The sequence below is a fragment of the Suricata suricatta genome, chromosome 12, assembly GCF_006229205.1.
Source record: "Suricata suricatta isolate VVHF042 chromosome 12, meerkat_22Aug2017_6uvM2_HiC, whole genome shotgun sequence".
NCBI classification, from domain to species: Eukaryota; Metazoa; Chordata; class Mammalia; order Carnivora; family Herpestidae; genus Suricata; species Suricata suricatta.
The window spans coordinates 49537292-49553987 of record NC_043711.1 but is presented as its reverse complement, the minus strand read 5'-3'; the positions used below and the strand labels follow the sequence as shown (position 1 = coordinate 49553987).

At 51.5% G+C, this 16696-nt stretch overlaps 1 protein-coding gene across 10 annotated transcripts; it reads right to left on the bottom strand.

Annotated features, from left to right (window-relative positions):
• Nucleotides 1-1175: 1175 nt before the first annotated feature.
• On the bottom strand, nt 1176-16074 carry BRPF1 (bromodomain and PHD finger containing 1). Of its 10 annotated transcripts, none has more exons than XM_029918309.1 (14): nt 15708-16072; nt 13213-13821; nt 9240-10199; nt 8274-8436; nt 7732-7863; nt 7174-7320; nt 6083-6392; nt 5431-5754; nt 4824-5108; nt 4175-4322; nt 3483-3619; nt 3262-3380; nt 2763-2917; nt 1176-2021 (listed from the first exon to the last, which is right to left on the bottom strand). In XM_029918309.1, exons 2-14 carry the CDS (start codon nt 13809-13811, stop codon nt 1838-1840), a joined length of 3663 nt encoding a protein of 1220 aa, XP_029774169.1. In that variant the 5' UTR covers nt 13812-13821; nt 15708-16072; the 3' UTR covers nt 1176-1837. The 10 variants fall into 10 exon arrangements, with proteins under 10 accessions (XP_029774169.1, XP_029774170.1, XP_029774172.1 ...); XM_029918310.1 differs by having other exon boundaries at nt 5431-5751; XM_029918312.1 differs by having other exon boundaries at nt 5431-5751; nt 7192-7320.
• Between the last annotated feature and the right edge of the window lie 622 nt (nt 16075-16696).

Sequence of the window (16696 nt, the reverse complement as noted above, 5' to 3'; positions counted from 1 at the left end):
TGAGGCGTCTCCACAGCGTCTGCCGCCTGAGGATTCTGTCTTCGCGCTCGCCCGCTGAGCCGCTCCCCTCCCAGGCCTCACCGAGCTGACTCCGCAGTCCGGTCTCTTCGCACAGTTCACTCCGTCAGAGGCCTGCGTCCTCCGACTGCCGCGCCCCGCGCTGCCCAGGTGCTCCCTTCAGTTTCAGGACGTTCCTTAAACAGCTCTCTATCATCTCCCACCCCGTGCCCACTGGGGCCTGGGCCCAAGAAAGATGTGTTAGGTAATGTCTTCCCTTCTGGAGCAAGTCAATAGGCAAGGACCTAGGAGACAGAAACTTTATCTGGGCCACTTTTCACCTTCTAGTACTGTGATTTGGGGCTACTGTGTCTGAGTAAACTGCAAATTCCTTAAGGGCAAGATTTGTGACGCACCCACAGTACCTAGTAGGGAGCATCCTGAGCATGGTTCTCATTCAGACGAATGCTATTTTTGTCTGTTCCACTCCTCAGTAGCTGCAAGGCTACCTCCTGTGGCTGGCTCATCTCTAGGCATGCCAGCCCACAGGTGCCCCGCACTTGGAAAGGATTCCTGCAATAACTGAATCAGTAAAGGAGAGGCCACGGTTGAGAATGAATGAAGAGCAATCCTCTGCATGCCTGCTCTGTCCCCAGTTAAACAGGGGAAGATCACAGATACAGTGACTCTGAAGCACATGGGACTATCCTACTGGCAAAGGACTTGAAACCTCTGAAGTTCATGAAGGAGCAGTAGACTCTTCTTCCAGCAGTTAGTTTTGCATACTGCTTAAAGAGCCAGCTTTGCAGACAGAGACCCCAGTTCAAATCTTAGCTCTGCAACTTCCTAGTTGTGGGAACTTAGGCAAGTTTCTTAACTTTTCTGAGCCTCAGTGTCATTGTGGAGATAACCACCCTATTATTAACTTTCCCTATAGTTTTTGCAAGGATTACATAAAATTGTATATCTAAAAGTGCTTAGAAAAAGGCTTGCCACCCAGTGAGTGCCTGGGAAATGAGAGCCATCATATGATCTTTGCTGTTGTCTTACAAATGCAGCATGCAAAGCAACCAGCAACCTCTTGAGCCCAATTATTTACCATCCCTGAGGAAGTGAACTTTCCTTTTTATCCTTTTGCCCTGGCAGAAGGCAAGAACCCAAGAATTCCAAAGAGACTATTTATTTTCTAAGAATCAATATATTTTCTTCCTTTGAAATAAATACAAACCAGTTTGAAAGGTGGGGGCATCTATGGGAAAAAGGGAAGTGGGGACAGGCCCCAGTCTTTTTTAGTACCAAATGACTCTGGCGCGACCCGGAAACGCAGTTACAAATGAGAATAATTTAAATTCTCCGCTAATTACAGTATTTACAACAGCAGGGGAGGGGGGTCACCTAGTGCCCCTCTTCCGGGCTGGACAGACATCAATCCCACTGCTAGGCTGGGCAGATGCCCGTTCACCTCACCACCTGCAAGGGCCTCAGGCCACTAGGCAGTTAGATTCTCCTGGCATGAACAGAGCAGAGGTGGTGCGATGGCCTGTTTTATGCAGTGTCCTAACCTTGGCCCACCCTGCACTATAATGCTGTGAGGTCTCTGGAGCTCTCTGGCCAGTGGGACCTCCCCTCTCCTTGCACAGAGCCGCCGTGGGCCCTTGGAGTGTTCTGTACAGTCCAGCTGCACTCAGGGCGGGAGGGACCTCCCCCACCCAGCTTCCCCTGAGACTGGCCCCAAGACCAGGAATGAGTCAGTGCAGAGGCCGGTGCCACTCCAGGACAGTGAGCAAAGGGGGAGGAGAGAGGTGGCAGGGCACTGTAGGTTGGGCTGTGCTGGGCATTATCAGTCACTATCACTGGTCTCGCTGCTCTGCTCGCCCTGCACCTTGCTGCGGTGCTGCAGAGCCCTGTGGTAGGCAATCTGCACTGATTTGCGAATGTTGGATTTGCGGCCCTCCAGCATCTTTTCCTTGTCGAGGTCCTGGTTCACGCCCAGAGGAACCAGCTTAGTCCTCGGCAGCCACTGCCTGTAGGATGAGGTGAGGATCACATAAGTCATCTCTGGGAAAGCAATAAGCATCACCCTTCATCACTCCTTCACTCATTCAAAAACACCTCCTGAGCACTCACTCTGGGCTAGGTTCTGGTGGGCAATGGGGGCTACAGAGTCTAAGAAAAACAGTCCCTGCCCTCAAGGAACTGCTCATAGTCTAGTGATGAAAAGCAGCCAGTCAACAGTCACATTACGGGGTAACCACAAGGCATTTACAAGTGCAAAATGGGGCCATGACCTAATCTGAAATAGATACCCTGTCCCATAGGCTTCAGGTGGACTTTACTGACATTAAATATCCTCTGCAGACAATATACACACAAACACACACAAAAACACTGCATTTCATACATGGGACAGGACAGAGATTCAGAGCCTGAAGGTTTATGCCTATTTTATCCTCATCTTGTCACCATGGAGGCAGAGGTAGGAAAACTAAGTCTAGAAGCCACCTGATTCTGGGTGGGGAGCACATTTGTCACAGTCACTAATGGCCCTCTGGCTTCTAGCTACAGCTGTTTGTCAGCTGTTGCCCATTCAGTTTCTCAGACTCATCGTCAACACAACCCTTCTGCTCAAAGATCTAAGTCCCTCCCTCAATGATCTGTGATAGCCCAGTCTGTCTGTTGCTGGAGTTTCCTGGCAGCCTGCCCACATACACAGGGTTACATCTGTGGCTGTATGAGTCACACCAACTGCTCCCCTCCTCCCTTACCAGGTTCGCTTGTTGTCAAAGAAGAGGACGAGGTAGAGATGCTCTCGGGCTTCCTGGGTCATCTGTTCCCCAAGTTTCAGCACCTCCAGAGGGGGCACAGGGATGGGAACCCCATGATGGAACATACCTTCCCGGGGCATCTTTGGATCAATTATCTGAGGGTGTAATAAGACCTTTGTTTGGTTCAGTTCCCTTCTTCCCTGAGACTTACTCTATACAAGAATTGGGAAACTATCTCTGAAGTTGGGACAGAGAAAGGTTATCATCCCACAAGGCTGCATTGCTGACCCTTGGCTTCTCATGATGAATTATTTCAGACCCCAAGATGCAAAGGGAAGGAAAAGGGAGAGATGGAAAAACTAACCAGGAACTTCTTAAGTGTCTGTCTGCCAAAGACCCTTGTTCTCCACAGCTCAGCAGAGAATAAGTAAAGTCTGCTAATTGTGTCTACATCTGGGGTTGGGAGGCAAGGGGTATGATAAGAAAAGGGGAAGCCTACCAGAGCTGGGTATGATGGATACCCTCGGCATTTGGCCCACACCAGGTCCAGAGCATCCAGGGGAGAGTCCTCATCCTCTGACAGCCAGCCAGCTCCTCGTCCCAGACTCTTCCTCACCACTTCACAGGAATGGGAGAGAGGGGGCAGATCAGCAGCCAGGGGGCTGGCAAGGCCCTGACACTGGGCCCCCGGCATCCCTGGCCTTGGGTGAGGGTACTTACTGCTGTGGCCCACGCCGCGGCCAGTGCCCACGGAGTAGGCCTCATTCTCAGTGCCTGAGGTATCTTCACTACTGTCTTCTGGGAACGTGCCCCGAGAGAAGGAGGGCTTGCCCCGGCCTTGTTTTGAGGGCGTTGTGCTGTGGACAAGACAAGAACTCAGCTTAAAGGAGGGGTAGAGTGGGTAATAACATAGTAGTTGTCTTCTCTTTAAATTCCCAGGTCTAAGAATTTTGGAAAGCTGAGGCTACTTGAAAAATTTCAAACTCAAATGCCCTTGGGGCCTTGGCAGTAGTGTGACTGACATGGGCTGGATTTAACAGTGGTGGTGCTGAGTGAGGTCCCTGGCTAGAAATGCCAGATCGGATTTTTAAAGAGAGTACAGACACTAGGAATTTTACATGGCAGTATTGGATTCATTTTCTTAAAACACCATGCTGGCCAAACAAAGTATGTCTGCAAGCCAAATCCAGGCCACAAGGCATCAGTTTATGTTCTCTGCTCTACAACACCAGCTTAACCCAGGATGGTTCCCATTATTCCATTATGGTGATGTTCTTAGGTATGCCATTTATTTTGCAAAGAAATTGGGTTTGAGCCATTTTAATCTAGGCTAAGGTGGCTGCCACCCTATGTCTCATAGGGAAACTTCGAAGGGCATCTTGGAGGCAGGCCTTGATCTGGAGGGCTGGTACCTGGTTCGGTCTGAGGCAGCGCTGCTGCTGCTACTGCTGCTAGACTCAGAGTCAGAGCTGCTCCGGGGAAGGCTGCAGTCATTACGATATACCAAGAAACTCTTCTTCACTGGCTGATTTCCACCGCTGAAGCCATTAGCTGGTAAGTCTTGGTTGAGGGGAGGGGGAGGAGGGAAGGAATCGGTCAGGAAGATGTAGATCAGAGATGGCATGGGGGTTAGAGGGACTAGGAGCTTAGCTTTCCCTTCTGTGCTGGAAAATTCCTCCAACTTTGGTCAGCAGAGCCAGCTCTGCGCAGTGTTGGCCACAGCTGGCCATGGTCCTGCTCCCCCCTCCCCCGCACTGCCCTTGGCAGTTACTGGCCTTAAGACACAAATGGCTTAAAGGGCAGGAAATCCCCAAGGAGGGTGAGAAGAGAAAAGGTGAAGTGATATAATGGAGGGGGTCCTTGATGGGAATCTAGCTGGGTCAGTGTTTCTGGACTTCAGTTTCCCCATCTGTACAATGAGGGGACTGAATTAAAGGATCCCTAAGGGCCCTTCTAGCTCTTGATATATTGTGGGCAAATGAAGGGATAGGTGGGAGTTATGTTGGGAATGATGGCAGCTTTGCTCACTCTCTCGGGGGGCTGGGTGATGGTGAGGCTCACCCATTGGGGGGTCTTCTGTGGATTTATCACTGTCGCTGTCTGAGCTCGAACTGGGCCGGGGGCTCCTACCCCGCTTGCGCTGACGTAGGGAGCCCATGATGGGGAGCTGGGGGGGCCCCACAGGACTGCCTCCGTGGCTGGGGGTCATCTGGCTCTCCCGGTTTTTGGGGGGCCGGCCCGGCCTCTTGGGCGGTCCAGCTGTCTTCGGGTTCTTTTTGGAGAACAGAACTGAGGTTCTCCTGCCCACCTCATGTGCGGGGGTTGAGGACATGTTGGGACCCAGGCCTGGAGCAGAGAAAGAGAGAAGGAGAGTTGGTAAGGGGCCTGATGTGGGAAGGGTAGATACCCAGGGTATGCCCTGGGCCTATCGGACCATTATTCCAGCTAGAGTTGGGAGATGATCTGGGGCAGGGGTATGGAAATGGGAACATTGTCTCTTATACAAATAGCCAGAGAGGCAGCTAAGAGGCCCCTGAACGGGGAATGAGGGAGAAAGTACAGCTAGCTGTGTAGGAGGGACCTCTGCCTGGGGGATGGCAGTGGCTGAGTATGTGTTGCAGATTCAAGTCTGGCTGGCTTTGGGGTCCACCTTGCTAGGGGTTCAGACCTTTGGTTGTCTCCTGGCTGCTGCTCTCTTCGGCGGCACTGTCCGTCTGCCCGTCCTTGTCACATGCTGCCGGGTGGGGTGTCAGGCTGCCCCGGCTGGAGGGGCCATGGCGCTCAGGCCCATCCCTTCCAGTTTCCCGCTGGTGGGCAAGCTTCCGCCGCAGTGCCGTCATCTCTTTCTTGATCATCTTTGCACGCCGCGAACGGCTCACACTCTGCTTGCTGGCATTCACCTCATCCAGCCGCTCCAGCAACAACTTCAGCTGCTCTTCCACTGGCAGGTGCTTCTGGTTCTCCAGCAGAATCAGCCGCTCTTCCTCTGCTGCTACGGGTAGACATGGGGGGTGGGGAAAGGTCACACTTAGGGCAGCCCTCTGGGCCCCCTGAACCTGGGCAAGCAACAAGAAACCCACTCGTTTCCCTTTGGCTTCTCACCAGGAACAGCTGTAAAACAGCAGCACCAAGATGTGGAATGGTAGGCACTGCCATCCATTCACCCAGTCTGGCTTCTTGGGGAGCATTCCTGGGGAGAGCTTGCCACTGCTCAGCCTAGCTACTTCCTGCCTACACTGCCTGTTCCCAGTAGGGGACTTTCAGAAAGCCATTCATCCCTGGCATTAGCCTGTATGTGTGTAGCATGACTTATCACCCACCATCTTCAGTGTGTTGTGGGGCCTCATCTCCAGCCAGGCTGTGGGGGATATGCATGCCCGTCTCAAAGTCAATGCCCATTTTTTCTGCCTGGCGCCGGGCCTGGCGGAGCACAGCACCACCCTGTTCTCGGAGCCGCACTGCTGCCCGGTAGAAGATGGTGTCCTTGGCGTTATACTTGAGGCAGTTGCTGACGATAAGGTTGAAGTCCTCCTCAAAATCATCAAAGTTCAGGTAGCGGTAAGCCTCCAAGTTCTGCTTCATGGTGAAAAAGTCCATGGGCTTTTTGATGTGGTCTAGGTAGTCAGGTACCTGGGAGAGCAGGGTAGGTGTGGCTAAGTGGAGATATGTTCCTCACTCCCCCTGAACCCTTGCTCCTAACACCCCCACCCCCTGAAATGCATCCAGTAACCTCCTCCCACCACAGTTAGAGGCAGGCATATAGCACAGGGGAAAGGAAAGCTGGATTCTAGTCTTGACTTTACCAGTCACAAGCTGTGTGACCATGGCAAGTCTCTTCACCTCTCTGGGCCTTCTTTTCCTCACCTGGGAAATGGTGATGAAATTATAGTCAAATCTACCTCCTAGAGCCATATGAGGCTTCAGTAAGAAAATGGCTAGGGCAGTCTTCTGGAAGTAACACCATCTTGCATTCCTATAGCTCTTTTTACTTATCATTAAGACTTATAAGGAGGCTAGTGCCTCAGGCCTCTTATTTTATACCTTTTGGAGAGAAGAATCTGTCAGGACCTAGGGCTTCAGAGATGGTTCTTTAGGTGCTGAGCCTTCTAAAGTCTCCGTTCTAGGGTTCAGCACCCTGAAAGTGTCTTCCTGCCCTGGGATTATTCATTTGGCAGACTCAGTCCCTGCCTCTGGGGAAGGAGTGCAGATTGCCTCCCATTCTGGGCCCTTGGGGTGTGACAGGGACAAGACAGAGTCCAGGTGATGCATGTAGCTCCAGTTCATCCTGGAACCCCAGAGCCACCAGCCCCTCTCTTCATGGTCCCCTTCTAGTCCCTGGCCCAGACCTGCAGCAGGGGTCCAAGTGGGAGAGGAACAGAAAGAAGGCGGAGTGAGGGGAAGGGATTCTTACTTCGTCCAATTCGGTTACCTCAGACAGAGGGACCGGCTCGCTGAAGATGTTGCCTGTGTCCTTTTCTTGGAGCTGCTCCAAGGTTTTGCGAAGGAGGATGAGGAAAGGGGTCAGCTGCATCTCCATGGCGATCTGCTGGACCTTGATCTGACACATATAAAGGCTCGATCAGCCAGGCCCAGGCCAGTCCCTTGGAAGAGGTCTGAGGGGATGGTAGCAACTGGTTTGGGAAATTGCCTTCCTTCTTCCCTGCCCACAGCTGGGTGTACACACTCAGATCTACTTTCTACAAGGCCCCACCTGGTGAAACTTTCCCTGACTAGTCTGGCCTTTTTCTTCCTTGAACTCCCAGTGCTAGCTACCCAGATCACATAATTTAGGGTCCCGTTCATACTGTTCCGTGACATTCTGCTTGCAGTGAGCTTGAGAACACACTGGGCACTGTAAGACCTGACTCCAGCATCAGCCCTATTGCTTCCTGGCCAATGGACACAGGCTTTTCCTTGTCCAAGAAATGTTTTCTTCTCTGTAAAACAGAGTTGGCCCAGGAGCACTCACCGTCTCCCTTTTGAGTTTCTCCCGCTTGCGGATCAGCTCCACCAGCAGCCGAGCTCGCTCCAGGTCGTGCCGGAGCCGCTGCCAGGACTTGAGCTGTTCTTTGAGGGCCCAGTTCTTATCCTCAGAATCTCTCTGTAGAGGCAAGAAGGGGATTGGGAGATGATAAAGGGAGTCAGAAGAAAGGCCAGAGGGAAGGAGATCCCAGGAAGCTTGGGTCAATGGCAGGTAAAACTGGAGGAGGGAGCACAGTAATTTACTGGCAGCCTCACTAAAGTGGGAACTCCTCAACCTATGTGCCCCCTAGACCTGGCAAAGAATCAATGGTTGGTGTATGCTTGTTGAGTGAATGCATGAACGAACACACAGAACAGTGCCCTTTTAGTGAGCAATCTGTAAGGATCTCATCCCAAGTCTAGTTTGAGGGCTACCTTAAAGGAGGAAATAGCCTGGGCTCTCGGAGAAAGAACACTATAATCACATATCTCAGTCCTTTATGTTCCTGGCCCCAGGTCCCAGAGCCCACAGGGAATCTGACACGGTACCCCGACTTGGTCACAATTCCTCTGAGACTGCAGATGTGTCTGCAGGCGACGCAGCAGTGGGACTCCATTCCGTGACTGCCGTTTCAGCGTCCAGTAGCTGTGTAGCCTCTGCATGAACTGGCTCTTCCTTTGGATGGTCAGGCGGTTGGTGATTTTACTGAGCCTGGGAAGCAGGGAATAAAGAGAAAAACCTGTTCGGCTGTGATTTTCTTAAGCAGAACAGGTGTCTCTGGCTGGTGAGAGTTCTCAAATGGGGCTGAATCTGGAATAAGTCTATTGTCAAAAGGCCTGTGATATTTGGCTTAATGCAAAGAAGAGCAAACAGTACCAGACAGGAAGCCAAGCTCCCAGTATGAAGCCAGATCCCTAACCCTGTTCATGAAGTTGGGTGAATACATGAGGAGCATGGACTCTAAGACTGCTCTTGTCCCAGCAGCCCAAAATACTATTTGACTCAGGGATACCTTGCTCAGACTGAGCCTTGGAAGGTTTTAGGATAAAGTATAATTGTAAAGCAGTAAACTATAGGAAACTGACTGGACAGCACAAGAGAAAGTTAAAAATAACTGATGATGGCAGGCCTCATTTGGATTCATCTGTGGCAGTGAACACTTCACAACTCCTTCCCCCTTTTTCATTCCATTTCTCTGTTCAGGGTCAGACCATTTCTGCCATTGTGGCTGAGAGCTACTACATCTTCTTTCTTCCTACTTAAACCAGATCATCAAAATGAAGGGCAGCTGAAAACACTTCTTAGGTCTGACAGAAAAAGTTGAAATTTCTGGCTCCTAATATAAAAGTCAGGCGACCTGCTAGAGCTAACTTCCTTTGGAATCTGGTGTTTTGTTTGGATCTTCTTTGTAGCTCCTAATAAGAGAACCCAATCCTGTCACTCCACTCAGGGCTATCAGTCTCTGGGAGGGTGTCTTCTTCCCTTACCAGCCTGTGCATCCACTCCCCACATACCTGTGTGGTGGGATGCAGGGCACCGACACTACAGGTGCTGCGGCCCGCTTCTCTGCCAGGATCTTCCGTGCCTTCTTCATCTTGATCCGGGACTTGGCCTTGGCCTTCTTGACCTTCTCTGAGCTCCAACTCTTACCCTCATCCTCCTCCTCCTCCTCCTCCTCCTCACCCTCACTGTGGGACAGGGCAGGCAAGCGGCGTGCTGAACCTGGTGGGGTGTGGATGTCACAGTAGGCCGTCTTGCGGACGCTGAAAGAGGTGCCATTGGCACCCGTCTCTCGCACAGGCTCCATCTTCATGTAAAGGCCAGCCTGCTGGGCACATGTCACATGGAAGGCTGTGTAGCAGTTGGCCTTGTGGCACTGAATGCAGGCCCCTGAGCCCCGCTGTTTGCAAATATAGCAGGTCAGCTTCCAGCGAGCTGGTGGGATGTGCTCGATGCTGTCGATAGGCTCCAGGAAGACTGTGTTGGCAAAGCAGACTTCAGGGATCCACAGGGCACACACCACATGGGCCCAACGCCCGTCATCTGTCTGCTTGAAGGCACCACCCTTGTTGGGGCACAGGGCACAGTCCACAGCGCGGGAGGGTGACTGTAGGCAGCGGCGGCACAGCCACTGGCCCTCAGGGATGTAGGGAACACCGTAGCACTCTTGGTGCACAGCCAGGTTGCACATGTCACAGAACAGGATGACATTGCTGTTCTGGCACTCACCATCATTGCAGATACAGCACACAGCATCCTCATCCACTAGTGCATTGGGGTCACCTTTATTGTGGCTTTCAAAGTAGGACTCCTTCTCCAGCCGGTCCATTAGGTACTCAAAGATCTCCTGGGGGATGGGACTCACACCCTCTGTCTTCCGCCGCTCATTCATGATATCCAGCCAGATGTAGTCCTCCTCGTCCATGTCATACTCTACCTCCTCGTCCAGCTCCTCTGCCGACTTCTCAATGTACCTGTAGTGCACATAGGCAGCTCAGCAACATGTAGTTGAGATTTCCTTCCCTTAAAAACAATAGGTTACAATCGCTGGACACTTACACAATGCCACACCTGTGCCTTTACGTATGCTGTCTCATTCCATCCTCACCTTAACCCCAGGTACTGTAATCATTCTTGTTTTGCAGAAGAGGAAACCTAAGGTTTGGGGAGTTAATTCACCTGTTTTAGTTCCCTTGTGAGAAAGTGGTAGAGCTGGGGTGTGAACCCAGGCATGCTGACTCCAGAGCTTGTGTACTAGCTACTACACCATCTCCTCTGGAGTGCAGACTGGGGAGAAGGAAGGTCCGCAAGTGTCACGTGCAAATTATGTTTACATTTTAGCACCAATTGGCAGCATCCTGAATGGAGTTGCCACGGGTCTTAAGTCAGCCAGTGCAGCTCAGGGCTCCCTCAGACTCTCGGTATTGTGTCTGTTTTTTGTAGTCTTGGAAGGTAACAGAATAACTAAGATTTACTGAGCATTTACTATAAGCCAAGCACTGAACTGTTATCACATTGATTCTCACTGCAGCCATCAATGTTCATCTTGCCCTTATTTTGAGGATGAGGAAAATGAAGCTTTGAGAAGTTAATTTAACTGCCCAACACAGATAGGTCATACAACCAGGAAGTGGCAGAACTAAAATTCAGACTACCCTACACACTCACTGGGCCAGCAGGGCTGGAGCTGAGGGCTCCTCCAGGTGCCTCGAATACTGAGCAGGCTCCCCATTCCCCTGCTATGCTCTAGATGGCCTGAACTCTGGTATCGTAAAGCTACAGAGAGCTACAATGGAAAGAATGGGGCTTTGGCTTCTGACAAACATGGATTTAAATCCTGGCTCTGCCACTCTGACCTTCAAGATATCACTGGTCTTTCCTGAACTCAGTTTTATTAATAGAATGAGGATGCTACTATTTTACTCCCAAACACACTTGTCAGGATTAAACTGAATTTAAAGTGGTAGTGCTAACCTGTACCTATTTCACACAGCTGTTGTGAGCATTAAATGAGTTAATACAGAAAAGGTACTTAAACAGTTACTGGCATGATGCAAGTACTCAATAAATCTTAGCTTTATTATTAGCTTTTGTATAGCCCTGAGCTATCTTGCCTTGAATTATAACTATTTATATGTCTAACTCCTCCACTACAGGCTAGAGGCAAGGACCATGTCTGATTCACCACACAGAAATAGGTGGTGTTGTTCATTTCAAAGGCATTTTAAGGGTGGAATGAAGAAGTATCTACGTGATGGTACATAACACACTCCCACAGTGCACCTAGATTACAGACTGTGGCACAGATAATGTAGGCTACATGTCATGTACAATTCTTGCCACATCAGCCTACACTCCACCCTCTTTTCTCCTTAAGAAAGCATATCAGATGCAAGCAAGAGAAACATGTTGTTAGAGAGATGACCTCAAATCTTCTCAAATTTATATATAAAAACTATCATTTGTAAGACTCGAACAGTTCTACTAACAGTAGTAATAAATGACATGTAACACACCTCCCAGCTGATCACAGTGTACCAGCTGAGAACTTCGAACTGCTGCCCTGGAGAACAAATTAGATCCTCAGGAGTAAAGAGTGAATCTGAGCAGAGGGAGGAAGAAACGGAGCAGAACGAACGGGTTTGGATTGCCTATCAGTGCAGAGAGTGGTTGAGAGCCATTAGGAGGGAGGGCTGGCCCAAACAAGGGTCTGTATGTTGGGGGTGGGCATAGCAGTCAGTGCTAACATAAAAGAGAGGGGTGGAAAGCCAGAAGGAGAAAGAGATAAAGCTGGGCTGGACGGATGAAAGGAGATAAGAAGAGACTAACATGGGAACAAGGGAAAGACCGAAGTCACATACTGGGCCAAATCACTTAAGTTTCCACAGACTTGATTTTATTTTTTTATTTTTATTTTTTCCCCACAGACTTGATTTTAAAGAATTGAGATTCAGTATACCATCACATGGATTGTACATTTGGTGAAAACCACCTTTTATATAAAAACCTTTACAAGTCCTTTTCAGAGATTAGGCCTTCTGATTAGTTGACACCAAATACTGCTCCTTAACTTATCCGAATGACCTCTTTGCCTTGGACGTCAAGACTCAGAGAGAAGTTGTATACTTGATTTTTTTCCCATTCTCCAGCGAACATTTCTGACTATAGCTTCACCACCACATTGGCCCCACCCCTTCATTTCTTACCTTGTGTTAAACAAATTTAGCCTTATGCCTATAACTTTGTCAGGAACTACCAAGACTAATTGTGGAAGGAAGTGTGGTACCAAGAAACAATTAAATGAAATAAATAAAAGGGCCAATGGAGGAGCACAAACCATAGGCGATAAAAATATTGATCACACATGTTAAAGGATGGGTGACAATAACAGAATAATGAGAAAATTACCTCTATAGATTTGCAAATTGCTTTTGGGACCTTATGAAATCAGTGTGCCTAGTCTTCTACCTCTAGGCTGGCAAAGGAATATTATACCTGCTCTGCAGATGGGGATCATTAGAATGCCAGAAGCCAGATGACTTTCTCAAGGTTACACAGTGATGGCAGTAGGAAGGGCAGGAACTAGACACATGCTGTTTTGATACACTGAAAACAGTGCAGCTTTGGGAGTCAGAAGAACCTGGATTTGAATCCCAGTTCAACTATCTACTGGCATGTGACTTTCGGTAAATCTGGCCCCCTTTCTGGACTGTGGGTTCCTCATCTGTGAAATGAGAATGATACCTACCTGAGAGACTGTGAGAATAAAATAAAGGAGTGGCTGCAAAGTACCCGATGCAGGGCCTGGCACGTGGCACCATGCCACCATCATTAGTTGGGGCATCATTCCTCTCACTGCCCTGGTAGGACCAGTGTGCTTCTGCTATCCTTTATCTCTGCCACTCTCCTATCTGCTGCCTGTTACATCTCAGCTCCTGAGCCCTGCTTGACCAGTTTTCCTGAGTTGGGAGGTGGAGGTGGCCTTACCGGTAGTAGGAAGTTGGCCGGGGCGGGGCATCAGGGGTGTCTTGGTCCAACTCCCGGTATACTACCTCTGGCAGCTTGGGAGTGGTGCTCACGGAAGCATTATGGTGGTGGTGATGGTTGGAGTCCTTGCGCTTCTCCTTGTTCTTATGCTTGCCTGACTTGGGAGTAGCAGCTGGCGTCTCGGTGTTCTCCTTGTTGCTGCCATTCTCAGGAGCCTCCTCAGGAGCCTCCTCATCCTCTGACACCACATCCAGGTTGTCAAAGATGCTGATGCGGTGGACTCGGCCGTGCAGGTCCACCTCCACCATGCGCTGGGCCTGCGCGTAGCTCATCACCTCACGGCCCGGTGACTGGGATACCTCTGAGGGGCTGGGCGACTGCTTGTTGGCTGGGCGTGATTGGCGCCCCTTCTTTTTGTGCTTGCGGAGTGGAGTCTGCTGTGGGGGCGGTGGGTTGTCGTGGTCATAGTGATACAGGTGGTACTCAATACCACTGTAACTCTTGTAGACCTTGCGGCAGGTCTCCACGGGGCACTCATATGGTGGCTTAGTTGCCCGCAAGTTGTGGCAGAAAGTCTTCACATCAAAGTCCACCCCCATGCTGTCACATCTAGAATGTACACATCAGTTAGCACAGGCCTGAGGAAGAGTTCCTGGTCATCCACTCTACTCTCTCCAGCCCTCCTTCTCCCCAAAGGTCCTGGCCAGCCCGCCTCTACAGTGACTCCAAATGCCATCACTTTCACACTATGGGCAGTCTGGGCCTCATCACCTCCTGCCCAGTCATCCTGCCTATATCTCAACTATTCTAGCCTACTCTAACATAATGTGACCAGAGTGATCTACTACAAATAGCAACAGTCTTTTGATTAAAAGCTTCCTAATGCTCCCCACTTATTTCAGGATAATATCCAAATTTCCTATGATGATATTCAAGGTACTCTCTTCATTGTCTGGACCTAGTCCTTCTTTCCAGACTCTTCTTTTCACCAGTTACAGCTATGCTTCTGTCTACCCAGGGCAATTTGCCATTCCCTGAATGTTATAACCGCTCATTCCTGCAAGATGATTTGAAATGGTTTCCATCCTCATGGGTGAGCTCCTACTAACTCTTCAAAACCCAACTCAAATGTCATTTCTTCCGTTATGATTTATCTTTCCCATGGAGGGCTGTGTTTTCATAGCATTCCACTGTCATCTCCACCAAGGCACTTACCACACTGGAAGTTTTGTCTCCTCCCACTAGACCGAGTGCTATACAGTGCAGACATCAGAGCCTACTCACCTCTATATACTCTCAGGACCTGGCATGTAGTGGACACTCAGATTTTGGCAGATGAATAAAGAATTTGTTTAATGAATAGCTGAATGAGGGGATCATCAGATCATCTGACAGATGAAGGCTAGTGTTAACCCATGCAGAAGCTTGAATGGGTAGCCAATGATTTAATCCTGGTCACCAGCAGAAATCGTTGCATTATAGAAAGAAGCAGTTCATTTCTGAGGTCTTTAGGGGAAGCCTATGCCCTGGCCCTGGCTCTTGGAGTGGTACCAGGTACTTAGAGTACAAACAAGAGCATGACAATCTAGGCACATTCAGTTCCATGCTGGTCCTCAGGGCCTTCCCTTCCTCCTCTCCAGGGTTCCTGGGTAAGTAGTGACAGCAGATGGCACCAGCCCCCAGGAAGCCCAGCGTGGTCAGAGACTGCCCCAATTTCTCCAGGCCTAGTTGACTTCAACAATTCAGCTAGGATGTTGGCACCATTCCAGGCAAAGCCACCCTGAGCTCCTAGACAAACAGTGACATCTCTTGGCCTCTCTCCTATGACTTAGCCAAGCCAAGTGGGCTGCTCCAGCCTCTCTGTCAAAGCCTCTGACTTCTACATCGGTAAAACTACTCCTTCTACTCCAACTCACTTTTACTTCCTACCTGCAGCTGTGTCTTTAAACACAAACCAATCAGAGGAACAGGCAAGCTCTTTTCTTTCAATGATGGGTCCCTGGTGTATCCTGCAGCTCTGTCGCCCTAGCTTCCAAAGTAGCACAGAGCCCCTGGCAGAAGTCCCGCTGGGACTGGGCGGCAGAGGCACACAGGGTGGAGACAAGAACTCAGACTGGAAGTCCGTGAGGAAGACCCAGAACCCACAGGGGTATGGCAGCGGAGCTCAGGGGGCTGGAGGAAGTAGGGGGCGGGGGCCGGAGCGATCAGGCCTGGCCCAGGCGGTGCCCACAACCCTCTCCCGGATGCGACGACGTTTCCCTTTTGTCGAAGTGTAACATATTAAACAAGGCTCCCCTCCTGCCATTGGCCCAGGCAGCCCTGGAGGATACTCTGTTGTCCTGGGACCCGGACTGGGAGCTAATGCACTGTCAGTTCTCCCGGCTGGACTGGCCCAAGAGGCACTCGGACCGGGCAGCTCAGTGTACGCCCCACGAAAGTAGTCTAGCCTTTTCCCCCGCTGGCCACTCCCGCCCTGGTCCCAGGCCCGCACTCACCGGCCACCTCGAGTCCGGGCTCATCGCCGGGGGCGCCCGCCGGGGCTCCGACCCCAGTTGGGGAGGCCGGCGGGGAAAGACGGGCCGGGGAGAGAAAGCCCCAACTCCGGAGACCGCAGATCTCGCCACCTCGGCACCCTGCCGCCCCACGCTCTGGCCCCGGCTCCCGGGATTCCCGCGCTGACCCCTGCCGCTCCCGGTCCCGTCGGCGCCCTGGTATCTCAACTCCGTCGGCCGCCACCGGTTTCGAGAGCCTCTAGGTTGTCCGGCCTCGGGACCCGGCACCGCCGGAACAATGGAGGACCCCGGAGGCAGCGCGGGGACGGCGGCGGCGAAGACCGTGGCGGCAAAGGCAGTGGCAGCGGCGGCGGCAGCGGCGGCGGCGACGGCGTCGGCGCAGGGTAAACGTGGCGCCTCGGCCCTGTCGATCTGCACTTTCGCCACAGATCCCCGCCCGCCTGCTGAGTCTAGAAAGTCCTTTCTCTGAGACTCGGAAGAGCCCCTGGGAACCCCACATGGCTTCTTTACCACCTCCACCTTAGATCTGAGTTCCTGTAGACTGAAGTCACGGTATTCCGAATCCGGAGTAGTCGGGCCGTTTGTGGCGAATCTGCGGAAACGGACGGTGAGCGCGGGGCTGGGCTTGAGGAGCCCGCCCTTCTCCCTTCCCCCTCTGCCTCCTCCCTCTCTCCTGCTGGCGCCGCGGCTGCAGTGGGGACCTGTCCTCGGTCTCCGAGAAAGGCGGCGAGGCGGGGCCGGAGCCACAGGGCGGGGCTGGGGGCAGGGCCGGGAGCAAGAGGGACGCAGGCTGGAGCCTAAGGAAGGGCTCGGAGTTATGGGTAGAGATGGGGCGGGTCTGAAAGAGAATAAACCAGTCCATGGGGCGGAGTTTGGGGAGAGTGGGCGGAGACATCTGTAAGGCGGGCCCCAGTAAGGAGAATAGGGGCTGAACAAGGGTGGAAGGGTGGGGCTAGACAGAAGAGTGGGCC